The sequence below is a fragment of the Neophocaena asiaeorientalis genome, unplaced genomic scaffold (assembly GCF_003031525.2).
Source record: "Neophocaena asiaeorientalis asiaeorientalis breed wild unplaced genomic scaffold, Neophocaena_asiaeorientalis_V1.1 scaffold46, whole genome shotgun sequence".
Lineage (NCBI taxonomy): Eukaryota > Metazoa > Chordata > Mammalia > Artiodactyla > Phocoenidae > Neophocaena > Neophocaena asiaeorientalis.
The window spans coordinates 15,888,898-15,912,934 of record NW_020175393.1 but is presented as its reverse complement, the minus strand read 5'-3'; the positions used below and the strand labels follow the sequence as shown (position 1 = coordinate 15,912,934).

At 42.2% G+C, this 24,037-nt stretch overlaps 1 protein-coding gene across 11 annotated transcripts in view; it reads left to right on the top strand.

The window, feature by feature from the left end:
- The window catches only part of PKHD1 (PKHD1 ciliary IPT domain containing fibrocystin/polyductin), a 600,926-nt gene that overhangs the window by 206,775 nt on the left and 370,114 nt on the right, over positions 1–24,037 (top strand). For all 11 annotated transcript variants that reach the window (XM_024765924.1, XM_024765923.1, XM_024765919.1 and 8 more), the window contains 3 exons: positions 1,776–2,022; positions 14,228–14,405; positions 15,801–15,996. In XM_024765924.1, coding sequence (XP_024621692.1) covers positions 1,776–2,022; positions 14,228–14,405; positions 15,801–15,996 — 621 coding nt within the window. The remainder of the gene's footprint in view (positions 1–1,775; positions 2,023–14,227; positions 14,406–15,800; positions 15,997–24,037) is intronic.

Genomic DNA, 24,037 nt, shown 5'->3' with positions numbered 1-24,037 from the left:
CAGAACCAAATATTATTTTTACTTGGGTGGCATCTGAGTTTAAGATTGTAGAAATAATAATGGGAATAAAAAATGCCTTATGGCAATCACTTCAAATCATAATTCCTCAGTCATTTAATAGCTTCACTGTTTCATATCATTCATAAGACACTGAAAAAAAAGCACCCTGCTCCTTATGAGCTCTAATCTCTTCCCACTGGATGGTCTTGGCGGAGCCATCTCCTTCATTTGTTTAAAAATTGTCTAGTCCAGGTTCGGTTTAAGGAACTGGGCAGTGCAGAGATGAAAAACACATAGTTCTTGTCTTCCAGCGTCTCTCCATCTAGGCACAAAAATAAATGTCTAAGCCAGCGATTGTAATAGTGTGATAAATCCAGTACTAGAGGATTGAGCAAGGCCAGTGAGGGGAGCAAGGTAAGGGGTCAGGTAAGATTTCATCATAGAGTGCCTGGAGCAGGATTTAGAAAGGTGAAGAGAAGTTTGCAAGGAGGAATAGGCAGAGAAAAGTTTCTACGTATTAGAAACAGCATATGCAAAAAAAATTCCAAAGAGCAAGTTAATGATTGGGGAATTGCAAAGAAATCCAGTATAACTGAATTGTAGAGCTGCTTGTGGTATTAGATGAACTACAGAAGTTGCCAGAGGTGGAATCGTGGCATCTTGAATGTGTGACAATTCAGTCCACGGACTCTACTGGGATGAGAATGAAAGCATTAGGGCCTCTCTTTGTATCAATATTTTATTTTAAAATTTTCCTTTTTTGGTGTATTTTATAAGGTATATAATATAGTAATATGGTAGCATATATACTAAGAGATGTGTACTGAATTTTTAAATTTTAATGACAGGAAGGTGAGCATTAGACCACTGCCACCGTTTCTTCCTGGGCAACTGGACTGGCAACAGAATCCCAGTGAATCACATGGAGGTGGCATGAGGGAAACCCCGCTAAGAAGTGGAGCCCTAGAGCTAGTATTTGAAAAATGTTACTATTACTATCTACCCGTACGTGATGGATTGAATATTGCTTTTGAGGGTAAATGATTAAAGTATAAATCTCATAAAAAGTGGGGTTCGGTTTGCCGTAGAAGAACTAGAGCAGAAAGATGGAGAGACTAACCCACAGCAATTTTAGCATTTAATAATTAGTCAATTAATGTTATGTGTCATCATTTCCCACTAGACCACAATTTCTCACCCTTGGCACTATGGCATTTGGGGTTGGATAACTTTTTTTTTGGCTGCACAGAGCAGCATGGGGGATCTTAGTTCCCGGACCAGGGATGGAACCCGCACCCCCTGCAGTGGAAGCACGGAGTCTTAACCACTGGACTGCCGGGGAAGTCCCTGGATAACTTTTTCTTGTGGGAACTGTCCTGTGCATTATAGAATGTTTAGCCTCATCCTTGCCTCTACCCACCAGATGCTCGTAGCCCTGCCATCCACCCAGTTGTGACAGCCAAAAATGATTGCAAGTGGTGCCAAATGTCCCCTGGAGGGCAAACCACCCCTGGTTGAGAATCCTTGCCCTAGAATACAGGCTGCATGAGGGCAATGCCACTACTGTTCTTGTTTCCCCCTCTCTCCAGTACATAGCACAGAGCCTGGCATATAGTCAACACCTAGGATTTTTTTTTTCTTGAATAAATTGAGTGGATTGTAAAACTGTATAAATATGCAATTTGGAATACTGAAAATATCCCCGTGAGTTCAGTTGCCATTTGTGATCATATTCTTTGGTGTCACTGCATCACAGTCTTTCTTCCAATTTATAGGTGGATTTACTGTCAAGACCAACCAGTTGAAGTTTACAAACTCTCCAAACTTGGTAGCGTTTCCATTTCCTCATGCAGCAATTTTGGAAGACTTGGATGGGTCTCTGTCCGGGAAAAATAGAAGTCACGTTCTTGCTTCTACGGAAACCCTTCCAGCTTCTTGTTTGGTCAAGGCCAGCTTCAGTCAGCTTGTCCATGGAAGTGTCTGTGAGGAAAATGTTCTCTTTCATCGTATGTCTATTGGTTTGTAAGTTGAATTAACTCTACATTTTGGCTTGTCAATGCACATGCATATATCATCCATGCTGTTGATATTTATAGAAGCGAAATTGTTTTCTGGAATCTTTTGGAGGTATTTAGTTCTACAAAAGTGATGTGGGGATAATTTTGACAGCTGTCAAATCATAAGTTTACGGTAGTTTTAGACTGATTCAAATGGCAGCTAACTTTCAATAACAACGGACCAGGTCTCATAGCCCTTGACCTCTTATTGGCATTTTGAGCTAATAGCGTCCTCTTGAAAAGACTCGCAACCAACAGAGAATTTGAAATATATTTAAATTAAGAGGATTATTAAAAATTCCAGTAATGTCCGTTCTCATTTGTGTACACCTGCTCCCCCTGAGCTCTTTTGAGGTGTTCATTATGCTCCAGGGAAGCAATTGCTGACGCCTCCCTATTACTTGCAAAGTTGCTTCACCCCAGTTCATTTTCCTTGTTAATTTCATGAACTATTGCATTTGTACAATACATTTCCTATTAATATTGGAGCAAGGACTCCTTGGTTATGCTACCCAAACTACCATTAGGTCAGCACCTGGGCTGTTTATAATAGGATTGCTTCTGCCCTCTTTAATTTCCAGGTAAAGATTGCTGAGTGTCCAGGGTTCTATCTTTTACCTATTTCAAATGCATTATATACATTTAGCCACACTTCTTTCCTTTTGTTTTGTGTCCTACCTGCATGAATATTAAGTCAAGTGCTTCAGCCAGGTCATGCTGGCATCTTATTTAAACAGGTAAACTCCAGAGAGTGAGCCTATATGGTCAGGATTGCACTAAGTCTGCATTCTGAACGCAGATGGCATCAGTATCTTGACATTGTTTTAGACACCTTAGTAATATAATACCCTGCTAGCATTGAATCATCTGAAAATGCTCCACTTTTGCTTTCCAAACTGTTTATTATTCTATCTAATGTTAATGGACCCAATTCCAGCGAGTAAAATAACAATGTGGAGGGATATATTTTCATTTCTAATCATTTGGATTATGCAGAGCATGCCTTTTCTTTTCATCCTTAGGAATGCATCCTGATTTTTATCATTTTAGTGATTTTAACAAAGATGTTTTTAATGAGCATTTTGAGCTTTATTAAAGTTAGCGATTTATTTCTTATATGCGTTTTTTCCAAATGAGGAAAATTAAAATAGATTTATGTAGTTAAAAAGAACATTCTGTGCTTGCATGATATTGATTTCTCTGTGTTGTTGATATTCCTTTTTTATGCCTTACTTGGAGACCTACTGGGAGACTGTGTCTTACAGAGGTGTTTAGCGGCATTAGAAGGCTCTGCAGGTGTAATCCTCTGAACATCTGCTCTTGGAGAATCTTCAGACAGGATAATTAGGTGCTTACCTAGGCAGCAGGTCATGATCCCAGCACTCAGGGACTGACAAGGTCAAAAAGATAATAATCCTGATACTGTATTCTAAGTAGATTCAAAAGACTCCTACTAGGGTGAAAAACTTGCCTTGGTTTGTTTGTAATTTTCTTGGTTTTAAAATAGAAAACCTCGTGTCCCAGAAACCCCTTCAGTCTTGAGAAAACCAGGTTGTTTGGTCACCCTACTCCCTAGGCTTCTATTTAAACATTTTCAGGTTGATTCACAGGTCTGCGGACTAAGTGCTCAATGACCCCAAATTCGCCCCAGGGGAGTCTTAGCACACTCCCAATTATGAGCCTCTTAGCCTTCATGTCCTCATCTCTAGGGTAAGGTGGTTGGGTTAGATGATCTCGAAGGCCTTGGTAGTCAGAGTGCATCAGTGTGGTCTGGGATTAGACTTGGGAATCTCAGACTCACCGCAGACGTTCTGAGTCAGGACCCACAGGGGATTTATACTCAATGTTTAGAAGCACTTCCCTAAGGTCTTTCTAACTTGAGCTTTCCAGGATTCTATCCTCAACTATTTGTGTTCAGTGACTTGATCTCTGTCCCAGAGCATTATAACCTCATTAGGAACATGTCAGAGCTAATGAGCAATTTGAATTCTGCGTAGATACAAACTTTGCTGCATTTCATGGAGAAAGGATTAATTTGTTGTGCTATTTGCCCTGGAGCACGCACCCTAAGAGTTGATTTACAAAGCTCTCACGGTCCCCATCTTTTGGGGTTGCATGTTGATGGAGATCTGATGTGGCACAAGGACCCTGCCCTATTCCCTTTCAACTCTTAGCCTCCTCCTGCCTCCCTCAGCCCAGGTCCCCAGAGGGCAAGGCATGAGGGCTGCACAGCTGTTTAATGGGGCACCTCTGCCCCCTAACCAGCAACCGAGTGCTTGGAGTGTGATCTCCTCCTTGGAGGCCCCTTCTGGTTCATGTTCACTATAAGTTCCTTGTTTGACATTGGCGACCTCCCCTCACTACCTTTTCCAAGAGTGATGGGTGATTACATTGTGGCATTTCTGGTTTTGTACCTTCCTCTGACTTGACCTTGCAGTTGGGTTGACTGAGGCTTAAAAATGTTTGAAGTTGGTAATAATGTTTAATATTTAGGTGAAGGAAAGATTCCCACCCTCTACAAGGCAGAGTGTAGTTTCTGTTTTGTTAAAATGATGACACGCTTGGTTTGGGTGAGTTCCCTCTCACTTGCCAGTTCTAAAAACGTGCTGTCTTTAGGGACCACAGGTACTCAGCATAGCATTCCTTTCCTGGCTTCCAATCTCATTCTCCCAGCCCCATCCTTCCTGATAAGACTGGAAAGCTTTAGCCCTATCAGTGTAAGTCAGGACCTCATTTCAGAAAAATGTCAGGCACGTTTCCTATAGAGGCCTCATAATGGCAACGTGCCTCACATTCCAGAAATCAGTTCCTGGATTTACTGATCCCACATTTCTTACGTCTAGAGATAAATTACCTGGAATGAGGATCATCTCACCAGTGGATTTCTGTGAGCTCCTTCTAGACCTCCTTTGTAAGTTCGTCTCCCTGCCCCTTAAATGCTAGTGTTCCTTAGGGTTCTGTGAGAAGCTTTCCTCGCACGTCATGCTCTTCCCAAGTGATCTGGATTATTCCACAGCCTCGGTTAACAGTCACTGTTGATTCTAGATTTTTTTCCTCCAGTCTACATCGCTTTATTGAATTCCAGATCCATTTATCCAATCTGCCCTGCGCAGTATTGAAGTCACTCGCCACAGGTGGCTACTGAACACGTGAAATGTGGCTCGCCCAAATGGAGATGTGCCATAAGTTTAAACTATACACCTTATTTCTAAGACTTTGTATGAAAAAAAAGAATGTAAGAGAGCTCAACAATTTGTTCATATTGCTTATGTTGAAATGATAAGTTTTGAATATATTGGGTTAAATATATTATTAGAATTAATTTCACGTGTTTCTTTTAAATTTTTCAATGTGGCTACAATAAAATTTAAGATTCTATCTGCGGCCTGCATTTATGGCTTGTATTATATTTCCGTTGAGCAGCTATGCTTTCAGTATTTCCACTAGAGTATTCAACAGCCATCTCAAACTCAACTTGTCAAAACTGAACGTATGGTCTTTATTCCTCGGACCTATTCCTCCCTCGGTGTTCAGAATCTCTGGGTGTTCAGACAACTGATTCAGTTATATCTAAACCAGAGATGGGAGTCATCCTTGACTCATCTTCTTACTTATTCCTCACAGAAATCACCTACCAAGTCCAGCCCATTTTATCGCCTAAAAAATCTCTCCTGAGTTTTTCTACTTCTCTCCTTCCCAGCTACTCTAGTCCAGGTTGACACTGCTTCCCACCTGTATAACCACAACAGCCTCTTAGCTTGCCACCTTGCTGTGATGCCATTCTTAAACTTTTTGAGGCTTTGTAGATCGGATCTGGTCTTGCCATCCATGCATTTCTTTGTAGAAACTTTGTCAAGGTTTCCCAGTGCCTCCCGATGAAAGCCTGCCATTTGTAATGTCTTGTGGGCACTTCATGACCTGCTCCTGTTTGTACTTCTAGCATCATTTCTCAATGCTCTGCCCTCCCTTCCCTGCATTTTATGCCTCAGCCACACTCAACTTCTTTGTGCTTTTCAGCCCATAAGGCTCAGCTTCCATGATCTCAACATGAAGGTTGTTTTCTCTAGTAAGCTTCCCCAAGCTTTCTGTACAGCTTTTGTATCCCTGCTGTGTGCTGGCTCTCTATACTTGCTCTAACCAATACTCATAGCTCCTACATAGCTTTATAAATTGCCCCTCCCTCTTCATACATGGTAAGTAGGGCAAGGATAGGGTTTTCTGTTTGTTTGTATTACCATGTTGAACATATAGTGACTCAATAAAATTAGTATTGAATAAATGAATATCATTTAAGAAATTGTGGACTCCCCCAAATCTTCCTGTAGTGTCCTTATTGTCCATTTCTCTCTTAGGACATATTTATGAGGAGTCCACAGCCCTTAACTTTTCTTTAGAAGATCCAGGATTAAAAGACTATCCTCAGTCTTTGTTTCTAAAATTCCTAGCAACATCAAATACTTAAGAATATCCTTTCATAATGTCTTCTGGGCTTTTGCTTGCCCGGGGCTGTCAGTTGATCAGATGATTTATTTTAACAGCTGATTTCTTCTCCACTCTGCCCCTACCCCACCCACCGAATCAGCAGTTTGCGTACATTTGCAATCCTTTTCTTTTCCTGGTGGTATAGATGCATAGAATTGTGATGGGGGGAATGAGAATGAACTTTCACAATTACCATCTGGGAATTATTTGTTTTTTGGTTTAGAGCACTCTACAGCTCCTTCAGTTGACATAGATTTATTCAAATGTCAGTAAATCAAGCCTTGATCTGTCTTCCAATTATGTACTGAATTGAATGTGGGGGAAATTAAAAGAGTTTACAAGATGTTGTAGGTTGGCCAACCAGTCCTTCTGAGTTTTAATAGGAAGTACATAAAAGAAAGTCAAGATATATGCGTATGTTTGAAATTATTTTTCAAAGGCTGAAGAATAGAGAGGTAATTAAGAATCATTTGTGGGCATAAATCATAGGCCACCCTCCCTCCGCCACTTCCTAGGTATGTTCCTGGACAAGTTACTTCACCTCTTTCTGCTTCAGTTCTCCTATCAGTAAAATGAGCCAAATGGTACTTAAATCACAGGGTCGTTGTCTGGCATGTAGTAAGTGCTCAGTAAATGTTGTCTTTCAAAAGTTTCTACATTTATGAATGGTCTGATGAACCTAGGGGCAGGACAGGAATAAAGACGCAGACGTAGATAATGGACTTGAGGACACGGGAAGGGGGAAGGGTAAGCTGAGACGAAGTGAGAGAGTAGCATTGACATATATACACTTCCAGTCGTAAAATAGATAGCTAGTGGGAAGCAGCTGCATAGCACAGGGAGATCAGCTCGGAGCTTTGTAACAACCCAGAGGGGTGGGATAGGGAGGGTGAGAGGGAGACGCAAGAGGGAGGGGATATGGGGATATATGTATACATATAGCTGATTCACTTTGCTGTACAGCAGGAACTAACACAACACTGTAAAGCAACTATACTCCAATAAAGAGGTTTAAAAAAAAAAGTCTCTACATCTATGATTGACAAAACAACATATAAACTTACTACTAATAGAATAAAATATTATAGATGATTACGTTTCTGAGAAGCAAATGCCTGGCAAGGGAATTAAGTTTGCTCAAATGAAACTTAATCCAATTCTTGAAAAATAGGGAACACTTTCCAATAGCCACATGACATTGCACTTATCCAACGAAATATCCCAGAAAGTCGTGGAATCTGCAGTCTTTCAGGACACAGTTTATGATTCATTGTGCCCCAAAGCTTCTGTTTCTCTCTTCCTATTTCTCCTAGAAAAGAAAAGGCTAATGTTGCTGTTGATCACCTTGATTCTTAGATCCTGCTTAATATCCTTCCCTGTAGTGCTTGCGCTCAGGGTTTACCTATGGAACTGCTCTTAATGTGTCAGTGTTCAGAGTACAAGGCACCCCCTGCCTCTATGAATGCAAAAGTAAAGAAGAGTTGAAATGGAAATTGTGGCCTAGCTTTTCCTTTAATAATCACCTAACGCTCCTTCCTAGGGATAAATAGGCATAGCATCACTAATGGTATCTTTTCAGTTCTCAAAAAAACCACATGTGAGACAGGAAAATTCCAAGAAGTTTTATCCGCTCTTGGCAGCAGAGGTTACAGCAGTAAAATAGAAAAAGATCTAAACATCAAAATGGAGCCCACACTGAGGACTATCATCAACAATACTCCATGGTTATTAAATTTCATGAATAATAAAGGGGTCCAGGGGTGTGCTGGTACCTGTTTTACAACTAGCTTTCTAGAATAAAGACCCTGATTTGTAGCATTTGCTTAATTCTGTGGTAAAAATACTCTCACACGATCTGTCCTGATATCACTGAACACGGAGTTGGGAAGAGGGGCTGATGGTGAGCTCATGAGGGGGAGTCTGTCAGCCCCACCAGCACCAGGTGTACATATATATAAAAGAGGAGGTAGGCTTTATAGTCTTAACTCCCTACTAGATGCATATAGTTGTTTTTCAATATTCCTGACAAGTAGTTGTCTACCTTGGAGTTGTGTAGCTCCAAGGGTGGTGTTTTCATGTTCTGAGATAGCCATTCCAGCTGTATTCCACAGATCAAGAAAGAGATGCAATAGGATGTGAGGGATAGACAGATGGACCATAGACATCTGTTGCTTCTCTTCAAGGATTGAGGTATAGTAAGCAAGAATTATTATCCCAAGTGTGTCGCAAAAACTTTAGACACTACCTTTGGGGAGGTGCTCGGTTGATTTTGGGACTTTTCTACAATCAATTATTATTGCTTTAGCTAACTCTGAAAAAAGATAAACAGAAATATATATCTGCAAAGTCATGGAGGAGTGATGTGGGGTGTACCTGCCAGAAACGCAAGGATTCATACGGCTTGCCTCTCTGCCTATTTTTTTACATGAATTTTTTTACATGAATTTAAGAATTGTTAAAAGTTTGGAAGAAAGACTGAGGGTTAGGGTTTCTTTTCTCTTAGGTTTCTTACTCAGAAGGAGAAATATTTGTTTCTCAATCAATAAGGGTAGTATATACAGGAAACCCCTTACTGATACATGTCAGTTATCACTGGGTGATGGCAGATCAGCAGATAGAATAGTGGTTCTTGGACAGGACTTTTTTTTCATGTAAAAAAATTTCTGTTTATTATTATTGCTCACCAATGGGGAGGTACGGTTTATTTACACCAATAGCCATAGGGGCAAGGGGAATACACAGTTAGCAACCTGTATAGGATGGGCTACTTATGCAAAAATAAGACTCTCCAAAATGAAGGACAGTGGTGAGCTTCTGACAAGGACTTCTTATGAGCCCAGTGTATTTTTAAAGGATGCTCAAGAAAAGTCGTGCCACAGAAATTTGTCGGCTGTGCTCAACATTTTGATTTTGTCCTCTTTGTGCAGTAAAAGATGAGAGTAACAGCAGCAAGCATGAATATCCAGGCAATGCCGACAGTACCATTTGGGGCTCATTTTTATGATGTGTCTGGCTTAGGAGATGTGTAATTATAAAGGGTTTATTTCACAATTGCTCCGAATTTAGAGCATTTAGAGCTCAGTGCAGTGTTTGTCTTAATACACAGAGATGTGGACCCTCAGGAAAAGTAAGCTAATGGTAAACACAAACCAGGGAGTTAATGTTTGTTCTCACTGGTATTGTTGATTGCCTAACAAATCTTCTGTGGGCAGTATACACGCAACAGTTCTGCACAGTATCTGGGCACTAAATTACATAACTGTTGATGCAACTAGTATTGTAAGTTGGTACTTAGGTTGGGAAGTTTTATCAAGTGATACTGCTATATTTCTAAAGGAAAATGTCCCTTAATTAAAAACAGGCTTGGTGATTAAAAAAAAATTAAGCTACCTCATAGAAAAGGAAAGGCTTGAAGTCCTCTTGTCATTTTGATTGTATACAGGAGCCATTGCTGACTCGGAGGTAAGGGTTAACATTTCAAATGGACTGGTTGCCTCCTGATTTCTTGCACATAAAGCCATGAGAAGTTCAGGGAGAGACTTCTTCTAGTAATGAAGCTTTCTGCTGCTAATGGCCCATGCAGACTCCCTTGGCTTCTCCAAATTAGAAATACTTGTGTGCTCCTTTGCTTCATTAACAATAAAGAGAGGGAGATTGGTGGCTATTTAGGGCAAGCGAAAATTGTAGTAATTATGGTTGGTAAATTCTCTTCACGGTATTCTTCTACTCTTGATGTTCTTTGGGTGCTTTTCAGAAGAGCTCACCACTGTCACTGCTGGCATTTGTCCTAGAGGGATGGGAGCTGATTTGACCTAGAATTTTTGGCTCTTGGGGTGATGGTCAACAAAAGGCATCTTGCCTACTGGGAGATGGGTCTTTCACATTTTGATTTGCTTTTCAGAATGCACAATACGATCCTTTCCACTACCGACTGTGATATAGGAATATTTGATAACCTCCTCCTCTACCTGTATTTCCCTAAAGAAAGCTCATTCTGCCCTCGAGTGCCTGTGAAATTGCATTCCACATAAACCTTGGTCAAGATGTATGGGGCGGCTTGGTAGGGTCGGGCAGTGAATGAGGAAAAGGTAGAGGAAAGGATGGTTTAGGGTCACAGTGCACTATGGTTGGGTCTCTGGTTGACCACGTTAGCATCAGATTACTGGATACTGTTGGAAGAAGGGCATCAAAAAGAAGGTGCAGGGCTTCCCTGGTGGCGCAGTGGTTGAGAGTCTGCCTGCCGTTGCAGGGGATGTGGGTTCGTGCCCCGGTCCGGGAGGATCCCACGTGCCGCGGAGCGGCTGGGCCCATGAGCCATGGCCGCTGAGCCTGCGCGTCCGGAGCCTGTGCTCTGCAACGGGAGAGGCCACAGCAGTGAGAGGCCCGCGTACCCCAAAAAAAAAAAAAAAAAAGAAGGTGGAAAAGTCCCGAAGATTAATAGAACTGAATTAATGTTAGCATTTAGTGGTTTTACAATATTTGAAAACACGGTCATGTTCATAGGGGGGCCTTCTGAAACTGGGGAGTATGGCCTGAAAAATGGCTCCTTCAGTAAGTGAAATTACAATCTATAGAAACAGAATCAGGAGAAATTAGATCTTAAAACTGACTTATAAATGTGATGCTGATAGAAATCTGAGAAATAATTTAAGTCTAGTCCAAGTGACCAGGGAGAATTCCTGGGGCCACATTGCTGGAATGAAGAAGAATTTCTGGAAATATGCATTATCTCTTAAGAAAAGAGTGATAAAATATAGGATGGTCAGGCAAAGTAAGTGACAAAATACAGGTTGGAGTGATTAGTTGTGAACAGATGGATGCATTTCAACAAATAGAATTCTTTTGGCCTATAGTTAAAAAAAAAACACCCCAAAACCCTAATGTAAAAGTGGTTCAATTGAGAGCACTCAACTAGGATAGAAGAAATCTAAGTTCATAAGGAAATCTTAGCATTTTCCTAAACCAGGGCCCACTGTTAGTGCAGATTGCTTGTGTATGTCCAGGAGAGGTTTTCTGACCACTAAACTTAAGTGTGTAAGTCCTTTGGGTGAATATCTTACTGATAATGGGGTTGACTGTATCAGGATCTGATAACTTATGATCAATTGCTTATCTCCTTTGATAAGTAAGTTTACAAGAAATCTCCTGACACTCATGTGGTTTTCTGGGTAGACTTCCCTGGGACCAAACATCACTAAATAGCCAGTTAGGGTGTTCTAGTCCATTCAACACTCATTTATTCATTCAGCAAACATTTGTTGAATACCCACTATGTGAAAGGCAGTTTTATTTCTCACTACGAATTACTAAATGGAAATTCTGATTTATCAGTGAGTCTTGGAATTCAGTCCTGTGATTCATTTTCCAGAGCCCATATGTCTCTGTGAAAGCTGAAGGGCTGCTCTTTCAGAACCTGAAATTTTCGGAATCATTTTCTGGACTGTGGGGAATCCCACCTGATGTATTGACCTTGGTACTTGCTGCGGCTAACTCATTTGCCTCTTTGGTATTTCAACTTACCTCTTCTTATCACATTTGTTTTACATTTATTTCCCAGCAACCTATCTTCACTTAGTAAATATATTAGTTGGGCCAAATTGTGCTGGCTGATCTCCTGGGACCCTGGGACTCATGGTTTCAGTCAGGGTAAGAGAAAGCCATAGCGATTGAGGAGAAAGGGCTAGAAAATACAAGGGAGAAAATTAAGCTTTCTCAAGCTTGTCTAAAATTAAAATTTACAAATAACTTTCATAAATGGAGGAGGAATTTGAGGATGTGAACTCCCCAAAGCTGGAAGAAGGAACAAGATAAAATATGGAGGGAATTTCCACAGTAGACTGGATGTTAGAACAGATGACCCTTCATATCCACTCTGATTCTAAGAATGTGAGTCCAGGATTTACTTAAGTTCCAATTTAAATCTTGATATACATGCAAAAAAAGCCCTCCATATCCCAGGCCCAAAGAGAGGAAGAGGCCCCCCTACCCCAAGATTTCTAAAGGTTTGGTGAATGCTACGTAGGAACATCTGGGAAAGAGTAGTTCTTTTATTCCAAATGCCCTGAGCATTCTTTATCCCTTTCATTTTACTTATTAATGGATGAAACAAGCACATTTAATCTTACAAGAAATATGTATCAGGTGCTACATTGCCAGGGCTAAAGCTCTGCACCATGAAAGGTTTTGAGTGTGTTTTTAAATGACCATATATCCTGGATAAACTCTAGACAGTAAAATAAGTAGACAGCGTGGCAAACCAGGCACATCTGAGGTTCTTTCTTAAATGAGCTATAGGTAGACTTACTGGGCTTAGTGATGGTTATTGAATACTTCACATAGATTATGACTTTAAGTTTCACAGTTGCTATAGGATATACATACTGTTGTTGTTTCCATTAAAAAAAAAAGGAAATTAGAGCTTAAAGAGGGTCAGTGAGTCCCCCAAATTCATACATCTAGTGCACGCAGATATAGACTTGCAGTTTACACCCATTTGACAATGGTGCCCAAGCATTTAACACTAAAACCAGTCTCCTCTCTATAATATGCCACTAGATTGTAAATTGGCTTTCGATGTGCTCACATCACCCCTTCACTTTGAAAACCCAACATCCTCCTTTGTCTCATTTCCCTTTACTTTGAGAATTTAATTATCTTCCTGTAGCAACATGCCACAGTTAAAGATTCTCATCAAAACTAAACCAGAAGGGGAAGGAAGGTCGTAATGGGTGTTGATTTTTTTTTTTTAGCTTTTGCTTTATTTTTTTTCTGTCCACTTTTTCTTTTAGGGTCTAAGCAGGTGGCAAAATCTATTTATCTTCTAGTGAAGTCTTAAAAATCACTTTCTGGAATGGGCTGCATAGAATACTTTGTAGAAATTTAAAACTTTCTAGCTCTGCCTGTGATGTTCACATACTACTTTTACCATACTCTGTCTCAGTTTCCTCACTTGGTAAAATGCTGTTCTTCTAGAAACCCTTTCTATACATTGGGAAGTTGGCATCGCTTTTGGGAAGAGCTCCTCCATGCAGGCTTCGTTTGTGTAACAAACATGGTTTGAGTGCCCATAATGTGCAGGGCCCAGTGCCAAGGGGCAGGACACCAGAAAAGACAAAATGTCTCTAGCTTCAGGATGTCGCATTCCTTGTTAACAAGCAAGAACGCAAACCCACTGGCACTGAGTGAGCCCTGGGCATCGTGTAAGCCCACAGGAGAGGACCCAGGGCCCTCTGCGTTCTGGGGAAGCTTACTGGGGCTGTTCCTGCTGGGCCATTGGAGGTAGGCTCTGAGGTTCTGGGCTTCAGCCACTGCTCCCCAGAGGGATAACTAGTGACTGTGTAATACGCATTCTGCTGCTGATAAACCCGGGCTATGGCAATATTCTGACCTTGGACATTTCTTTAAAATAATAGTATATAGTCCTGGCCTATATGAACTCATTAAGATGGCATTGATTAGTGGCCTAAGATCTGAGTGTTACAGGTCAATGTGATACACAAATGGTCCAGTGACACCTTCCCACTGGGCTTTTTGACACACACCATGACCGCTAAAACCTCTATAGACACTGGGACGAGAGACGTACATGGAGAAAATAGATGAATTATAGCTGATGGGAGAGGAGTGCCTTAGATCCAGGATGGACAAAAAACTTACCACCTGCTTTTTTTCTTTTTAAATCACTCTAGAGCCAATGCCCCAAAAGTTTCTTATGATTTAACCATAACGGACAGCAGAAATAAGACAACCACTGTCAGTTATGTGCATGACACACTGTCCAACCCTTACGGCTGGATGGCGCTGCTCTTGGATCAAGAGACCTACTCACTGCGATTTGAGAGCCCTTGGACCAACAGCTCTCTGCAGGTAACCCCCGGCATCCACTTGATGGTAGATTCCATTCCCCAGGGGTTCCCATCTTTCCTTCTGTGACGCAGTAGTTTGCAGGTATTAGCATCTTCTGGTGCTGATCAAGAAAACTGCAGCAGCATTTTGACCAGATGAATGTAACCTGAATTTGAGGTATGATTGTCTTTTATCTTGAACTTGAACATTTTAGAATCCCTTTAAACCTCACCTTGAACACAGAATGGTTCTGCCTGAAATTTTAACTTTATTAATACAATGAAAAACAGCTTCTAAGCATCCTATAGAATTGTAGTCTTATATATTATGGGTTAAGAACCAACTTACCCCAGGGAAGTGTTTGTAGCCGAGAGAGAATAGCTTCACAAGGCATTTTTTTACATTGCACACTGCCACCTTGTGGTCAAAGATTAACTTGCACCTGAAAACGAAAGGCACTAGCCTTTCGTTTGGATTGAGTTGAAGGAGTCAGATGGTTAGGGGGAGGGAAGGTAGGAAAAACCATAAGAAAAATAGGTGCATTTTCTGCAGAAAAATCAATCCAGTGGATTTCCTCAAGCTTCTTTCATTCCTTTTAACACATTTCTTTCTTCCCGTCTCATCACACGCATTCTCCCTAAAGGTCATAAGAGCAGGTCTTAGGGAGCTGGAAGCAGGTGTGCCATAGATCTGAAGAATTCAAAGCAGAATCCATTTGATCCCCTCACCACAGCTCTCAGGAAGAATGTACACCTCTCTCCCCTTCCCCTGAGGTTCCCATGAGAACATTCTGGGAAGGTGAAGGCAATAGAATGGTGACTCTGGAGGTGGACACCTGGGTCTCTGTCCCAGATCAGCACTGTCCTGCTTTGTGATGTAGGGAGAGTTACCGAACCTCCACCTGCCTCAGTGTCTTCGTCTATAAAATGGAGGCAATACTAGTCACAATCCCCAGAGTCTTTCAAGGGTTGGATGCCTTGATATGAATGATACCTGAGCCAATGCTCAACCGTGTTAGCTGTTACTCTTATAAATGGATGGCACTCCTATCATTGCCTGCCTGTTTGAGTCTTGGGGAAAACTGGACAGGAATTCTACATGTGTCTCTGTCTCTTCTTGCTGTTTGACCTGGGACGAGTTACTTCGCTTGTCTGAACTTTGGTTTTCTCCTCTGTTAATTGAGATTGTTAAACAAGAAGAACCTTACAGCTTTCAGTCCTCACACTGTATGATTTTGTAGCTTTAGTTATGAATTTATGATGGAGTAGATTTAAGTAAGCCCATTTCCCACAAGAAAAGTAGCCGGCGTGAACAGTCCTGTTTCTAAACCACTCCATCTGAGTTCTTTGTAACTCTTCTTCTGGGAAGAGTCTTCCTCACTCAATGAGCACTTTTGTACTTTTCTCTCACTTCAAGTACTCAGCGACATTTGAGAACTTTGCTCCTGGGAATTACCTGCTGCTGGTGCACACAGACCTGTGGCCTCACCCTGACATCCTCATAAGGTGCGGGAGTCAAGTGGGGCGGTCCCTTCCGTCTCTTCCATCACCTGGTCGGGACCAAGGCTGTGACTGGTTCTTCCACAGCCAGTTGAGACAACTCACCTATCTGGGTAAGTATAATTGGATGAGCATGTTGAGCACATAGTCAGAAACCACTATTCCCTTTGGAATACCAAACATTGGTGCTGTGAAGTGACGAGGAGCTGAAAGAGACCGCTGCGTGTTATGGTTAAGTGGCTGGGCTCTGAATCAGACTGCCTGCATTGGAATCCCAGCTCTAGCACCTACTAGCTATGGGACATCGTGCAGGTATCCTTTCTAAGCCTCAGCCTGCTTATCTGTAAAATGGGATCATAAAAGGACCTATCTAAAGGATAGGAAATTAAAAAAAGGATAACATGTAAAATTCTTTAGGAGAGGGTCTAACCCAGAGCAAGTGCTTAATAAACTTTGACTGCTATTCATATTTTTCATTCATGTTAAGGCCATGTTACATTTGTAGAAAAGTCAACTGCACATGTAAAGACAGGATGGCTGGTTGTGATCACAGATACAAGGAACAGCAAAGGTACAGAGAGGCAGGATGAAGAGTGTAGTCAATGTGGAAGGTGAGAAGCCTTGGAAGGAAATCTGAGGTCAGAAAAATGAGATGCATGGAAGGCTATCTGAGGACTGGGGGATGGGCTGTCTTGTCTTGTGTCAGAGGCAGCATCAGGGTGAAGGGTCCAGGAGCCTCATTTTATAGAACCAGAAACCCTACAGTGATTGCAGAGTAACAGGGGCCAAAAGGATTTCCTTACCTTCTTATTGTGCATGTTTCACGGGAGCCCAATGTGTGGGTCAGGGCCATACATTTCTTTTGACTTCCTGGACTTCCTGAAATCTCATATTTGACTTCCTGAAATCTCATATTTCTTTTCCATATTATTTCAGCATTGGTCACTCTGAGTACATGGTGTCCACTTCTACCAACCTTAGCTCAGTGTGGTCTCTAAGAAGGAGAATCTGACAAAATGAGTCTCTAAAAGGACAATTTTGTTATGAATTGGTCTTAATAGATCCTGGTTGAAATCAGGGCCATGTCAAGCATGGCAAGTCCCAGTCTCTGCCACAAGCCAGACTTGGCCTTAAGGGTTTGGGGAGCTGGTAGGCGCCCTGAGTTCTTTGTCCCTCTCACTTGTGCCTATAGCCACTTGTCAACTGGGTCTGATTACACTTGAGCCCTGGGGCGATTACATTTTAATAGCACCAGAGGGGAGAGGATGGTGATTCCCGGGTTTTTAAAAAGTCTTGGCCAAATGGATTACTCTATATTTTATTTGCACTGAATTGTACCATTCATACTTTATTCCAGATTTGATTCATCCATAAATATAACCTAAAACTATAAAAAATCAGGATGGACAGAGAACCCTGAGACTGTTTTACCACTAGAGTCACATACAGCCATTAAGTAAGAGCAGATAGTTGCCATTTACTTTAACTATGGCTATTCATTTGCTGTATATTCTGAAACAAAATTTTAATTTCAAATTGCTCTTGTTTTATTAGTTAGCATGCTTCTGAGGAGCCTGTCTTGTCCATTGATCAGATTTGTTCATGAACTGTAAACTAATTTGAACAGTCGCATAAACCAAGCATGATAAAGGAACATTTGTGGCATAAAGAAAACAAAATCAAGTCATGCAGCTAAAGATTTTCTTCCCCCCCATTACTTATTGAATTAACAGCAAGTTATAGTATTATACTATATTTACACATATGGTATAAATGCATATCTGTATAAGTATATATATATATTTTATGTAGATGAGCATCTGTATTATATATATACATATATAGGACTTAGGTGAATATTTCAGTATAAGCCATTTTTATTAGGCAGATGGCTTTTACTAATTAAAGAGTCTTTGTATCAGAATACCTTGGTATCTCCACTTTTGAATAATATGAGTTGGACAAGGAACAGGAAGTCACAGAGGGTTGCAAGTCGGATACCCGGACTCCTTGGAGAGGATTCCTGGTCCTCCAAGTAGCGGCTTTCATGGCCATCTGTGCTTCCGCCATCCTGTGTCTGAATGGAGTAGGGAGGTGGCGAGAGCCAGGCCTGTTCCCATTCCTGGGCTGGCACAGTGAGGACTTGAGGTTTCAGGAGGAACCAAGGCTCACACTGGTCTTCCGTGGTGGTGTCCCACGCAGCTACATTGGGTTGTGTGGATCGGGTATGACTTTGGAGGTCTTCTGTGTAAAGTCTGCACCACCACTAGGAAGTTGACGAGGCGGCTACCATGGTGTCCGTAGACCCAACAGCCCAACAGCAGTGAGGTAGCTGTGGCTGACCCCTCAAAAAGCCTCCAAGCAGTAGAGTTCAGTTACATATTGATTAGTTTGTTACTTTCACTTAATTGTTTTCTTTGGACCATGGGGCTTTATAGGTCTCTGTGATTGGGATAATTTACATAAAATAACATTTAATCCAAGAAGAGAAGCCCTCACAGTCTATGTGGACATATTCCTGGAATGAAAAAAACAAAACAAAACAAAAAACCCAGGGGGAGGTTGTGTATACAGAAGGTTCGTTTTATTATAGGGAAACTGCTTGACCCTCCTCCAGGTCCACCGAGTTTCCTGTCAGGCTTTGGGGGGTGGGCATGGCTGGGGGGACACTGCCCCTTTCCCTGCTGGCCTTCCATCTGGAGTCTTGCTGCACTGACAGTTGGCTGGCTTTCACTCATTCCTTGACCACTTCTAAGCAGACCGTCTTTTGTATTGTTTGTGTGCAGCCCTACCACATCCCCCCAGAGAGGAAGTTTTAAAAAAATCACAATTATCTTCATTTCCTCCATTTAGCTCCTTGCTGTGTGATTTAAGATGCCTGACTTGTCTTTGACCCAGCCGAGAATGGCAGAGAGCAGAACCCAGGCATTCTGGCTCCTGGCTGTGACTCTCTCCACTAGAGTGTGCTGCCCACTCAAGAATCATGGGCCACTGACCCACAAGGGTGGGGGGTGCCAGGCAGTGGTGCAGGAGAAAACTTCTCACTGGTCCCCATGACAAAGAAAAAAGTCCCGCACATATAATATTTTTTGACTCTTGCCTTTCTCTTCTTTACCAAGGCAAGTTTTGTCTTTGTTCAGCAATGTCTTTACAGAATGCAGCTTATTTGGAAAGCCCACGGCCAGAGTTCAGGGCTTCGGGTTTTAATCAGTGGCTGGCTGGCTGTTTTACCTGGGGCATGGAATTATAAATTCTCCATGCCTCCATGGCTGCATCTATACAACGAGGTTAAGAATACTTACTTATCTCTTGGAATTGTGGTACAAAACACCCAAACATCTTCAAGTGTGATTAGCATGCCATGTTATTTTATTACACATTTTCTCAGTAGATTATTTCTCTAGAATGTTTCTTTTTTCCTGGAAGGTGGTCAATCTCAGGTGCCTTGAATTCCATATACCTGTCATAACTTGTCTGAAAGAGTCTCATTCTACTTTCCTTGACTAGCTTTTGTAAGATAACAGATTCATGATAACATGGCGTATATGATATATGGGCCCCCTGATTGAAACTTAATATCACTTAAGCAATTGTTACCCACAGAATAAGATAACCTTGCTCATTTAAGAATCTTTCTTAAGGAGATTGGTTCTATGTGGTAGGATCCCGGAGGGGCAATATTTGGTGTGATAAAGTATCATGAACGGCAGTGGTGAACTGCAACTTCTACACCATGCTTGCGAACAGGTCTGACTGTAAAACAAGCGTTCCTTCATATTGTCAAACTTGGAGTCAAATCCAGAGAGCCCATTTTTCAGTCTCTGTGATCGGATTCACTAGCACTCCTGTCTCTGACTTACACAGCCAGTTTCCCACTGCCTCTGTCCCTGTTGTTTTCTTTCCCAGGGATGTTTTAGTTCGTGGTGAACTATTTTTATTTTTTAGTTACATTCACGCTATGAAATAATTAGTCAGCTAATTAATCTGGTTTACAAGCTTTGTAGGATTCTTCAGCTGTCAGTCAGGCCCAGGCCCGAGGCCTACATCTAGTCTCAGCTCTCTTGCCCATGTGATTCCCGTTGCCATGGCTACCGGCTACATCTGCTGACACCCCACTCTCTATTTATTGCTTAATTAAGAATTTCACGCTCTGCCCTTATCTGCCTCTAAGAACAAGCGCATACTGTTAAGAAATTCCGAATTTACGCCCGGGCACAAGGAAAGCCTTTCTTGCGGGCTTGGCTGGATGGAGCCTCTCTAACGATCTTCTCGGCGTCCCAGCCGCCACCCTTCAATCAAAAATCATTAAATGGGGCAGAGACAATGAGCATGCAGCGTATCAAAAGCAGGATGTTTGCTTGGTCCAAAGGAGGAAAAGCTGCTAGGCCCCATGCTCTGCTCCACTTCAAAGGGAGATGAGACCCCCTCATCACTGGGGCCTGATAAAGCCTCATTTGTTCTGGGCTTGACTTATGCAAAAGGTCTGGTATGTCAGAATCCCATCTCACAGCCGTGGGCTCCCCCCACCTCTTGCCTCCACCTCCACCGGTCCCCTCCCTGGCCTTCCGCACACTCGTGTGTCAGCATCAGGCGGAGCGTGTAATCACTGACTCCACGCTGACAATGGCCACTTGTAGGGGGGTGGCCAGGAGGAGGTCTTCATCACAATAGGGACACAATTATTGCAGCTGCTAGGGAGGGCTATGCTTCTTCCTGTAGAAACGCAATAGGACTTGCCCAAAACAGGAGGACAAGGCTGGGGGAGGTGGTGGGGGTGAGGAGGGGTGGAGAAAACACCCTTGAGTTGATTATTCATATTCTGACTCTTGGAAGCCTGATGCGGAACCGGTGGGGTCCCAGCAGCTGTTCCTGCACAGTTCTCTTCTAATAATTGTACATTCTGTCCGGGGTCAACTTACTTTTGACCCTGTCCTTTTATATTGGGAAGAGGCTCTTTAGGGAAAACTGTTGGGTTGTGGCAGTGTGCATTAAACACTCACAGCCCCCTTCCCCTTGCTTTATCCCCTGCCCAACCAGCAGCCGGTGGGTGATAAATTCCTATCAGATGCTGAGCCATTCACACTCGCCCCCCCGCCCGAGTTCATACAGCAGAGATGCAGCCAAGCTGGGATATTGTGTGAGGCGGCAGCTGAGAAAGTCCGCCTGCTAGGCTTGGAGGCTCTCGTGTACCACCTTCTTCTGATCAGACTGAAAAAAAAAAGACACGTCTAGCCAGGCTGGTCAGTGCTTGTTTCCAAATGTCCCCCTCACCAGGATAAAGGCAGGCTGTTTGGCAAGAAGCCGGGGCTGTTGTCTATGAGGGCAAGTGGGCTGTGGATAGAAAGACAGATGGACTTTATTGTCTCAAAAAACAACTCAAGTCACATCACCCAGAAGGCTCAGAAAAGATGCTGTTAACTTGGGAGATCCTGAAAATAAGACACGTTTTCCTAAGTTGGCAGTGAGACGAGCAGGGATTCGGCCCAGGTTTCTCTTTTCTCAAAGCGCTAAGGCACTGGGATGGAGCAGGCTGCTGCCTAGACCCTTCTGTTCTTCAGCTGGTCTAGGAGACCCCATGCAACTCCTTGAGAAGGAATCTTGTTAGGTTCTAATGAGAGAGGACTCAGCTGGCTCCCCAGAGCTCTTTGGGAGGATTTTATGAGCAGAGCAGAATCATAATCCTTTGAAAATCTGCAGCCATTCCCATGCCGAGGCCCTCTAAGGCAATCTATAGCATTCTAGTTAATAAATTAATTTACATTCTTATAGAAAACTCATTCCCCAAAGATCCCCAAGGATTGGTACCGGTAATATAGAGAGCTGACTTCAGGGAAATGCATGACAAACCTTTATGGCAAAAATATAGAGAACGGAACAGGAGCTGCGGATGTGAAAAGGGATTTTGCCTCTCAATTACAAGCAACTTCTCCAAAAGGAGAAGGAAGGAAGAAATGGAGGAAAGGAAAGAAAGAAGGAAGGAAGGAAAACTCAGGAATCAGAATCAGATACTTTTTCAAGGAATCACTCAAGATTAAGGAGCTAATTCTCAGCGATGCTGGTGGCTGGCCTCTGTTCACACAGGTCATGGATGGTATAACCAGTATCCTGACTTGGCTTTTCTGACTTTATTTCAGTATTTTTTCTAGTATACTAGTGTTTTGTTTTGTCTTGTTTTAATCTAAGCTTATGTACCTACCCACCCTTGTAAACCAGTTCTTCTTTCTCCTGTTTGTAGGAAAAAGCTGTACTTGTTAACTCCTCTGTGCTTCTTGAACTTTACATATTTGAGTACCGCTTTCACACTTTGTCACATCCTTATGCCTCCTGTGCTATTACTTACTTGATTTTTTTCTTAAATCAACTCCCACACTGCCTTATTTTTAAAACCTGTCTTTTTTTAAGCAATATTATCCATAAAATCATGGGTTTAATGACCTACTTGCTTTCTCTAAAACACATTAACATTCATAACTATTAAAATAAAACTTTTATACTACTAAAATTATCACATTACATTTTGTATTTTGGGAGTATACTTTGGTTTTCAAACTTTTGGTATAATTGATGAAAAGTAAGAATTGTGAATATAAGTATCTCTCTCTCTCTCTCTCTCTCTGTCTCTTTCTCTTTAACCTGGGTTCCTTTCCTCACTTGCTAAGAATACCTGCCACTTGCTAAGAGAAACTTTTACTCACAGGTTTTTAGCTGTGAGTAAAAACCACATTTTTAAGAGTAGAGTATGGAAAAGTTCGTAAAATTCCTTCAAGAAGTGCTTTCTAAGTGTGCCTCATGGGCAAACAGCTGGAATGCTTGCTCCCAGGTCCCCTGCCCCCAGAAGTTCTAGTTCTGTAGATCTGTGCAGGGCCCAGGAATCACATACGCCCTGTGCAAGCATGGCCAACCTTGCTCTGAGTCAGAATAATAGTTGTTATTGTTCTCTGAGTTAATTAAGAAGGTTTAATTGAGCTAACTCTCAGGACTGGTTAATGCAGATGTATCTCTCAGCATCTTGATCAAGTTCTTTTAAAAAAATTACACCTTTTTATGAATGAGTGTTATTGGGAATAATAGAAGACTCACAAGTGTTGGAAGGATTTTCATATCATATTTCTGTGAAGGTCTTGAAAAGATCCTGGGTGATGAGGTCAAGGTCACTCAGTGGCTCTCTCCGAGAGGCTGGAATCAGACGAGAGTGGTCCTGCGAATCAAGCTTTAGCTGCCCAGGGACCAGTTGACAAGAAAGCCTTCTCTGTGGCTGAGTGAATGAGGCTCATTTCTGGGGAGCAAGAACTGAACAGGGAGGGAGAAACAGAGCAGGAGGGTGCAGGAGTGTGAGAAGAGGTGGAGGTCGGGGACAGGGCAGGTGAAGATGAAAATGCAAAGAGAGGACCAACCCAAGAGCTGGCCCATGAAGATGGCACTGGAACTGGGTCCAGGGCCGAAAGAGAGGGAGAGCAGGCACGAGTCAGGTGAGACTGGAAGGAACTCACAGACACGGAAGCAGTTGCTGTTTCCCGTTCTCTCCACGTGTAGTTAGTAGCTGACTCATGCTAGATAAATGTGAGCTGAGCGAGAGGTCCTAATACATGTACAGTCCTCAATGGCAAAGTGAGCCTGGGGATAAGAGTGAAGAAGAGAACAGGCAAGGGATCTATTGCTAAGATACCCGCTGGTTTTTCTTTTTAGGTAAGCAGGTACTCTCTCCCTCCAAAATTCCAAGAGAAAATGGGACCTGCCCTGGGAAAGAATCAATTAATTTTTCTCTTCCCTGGAGCCCTCGTGAGGACAAAATTTGCCAACACATCACTCTGGCAGGCATGAGAATCAGATCTACATGAGTAACTCTCCTTTCTCTCACCGGGAGCCATTTTCTTACACGTTTCTCTCTTTCTCCTAGATGTCTGTGTTTATAGCAAGCTTAGATCATGTAGCACTCATCAGAATAATTTGGCTATAATTGACCCAAAGGCTTCTTTTCTTTTTGAGGACCAACCAGATATTCTTACAGTCTTGGAAGGATCAACGGCAGTGAGGCTCCATTGATAAACAAAGGAGATTAACCATTCTCATATTACAAATACAAAATCAGAAATCATAAGCACTGAGAAAGCATATGTACAATGTCACAGCTTGTGTTAGGCTCTTAAACTCTTC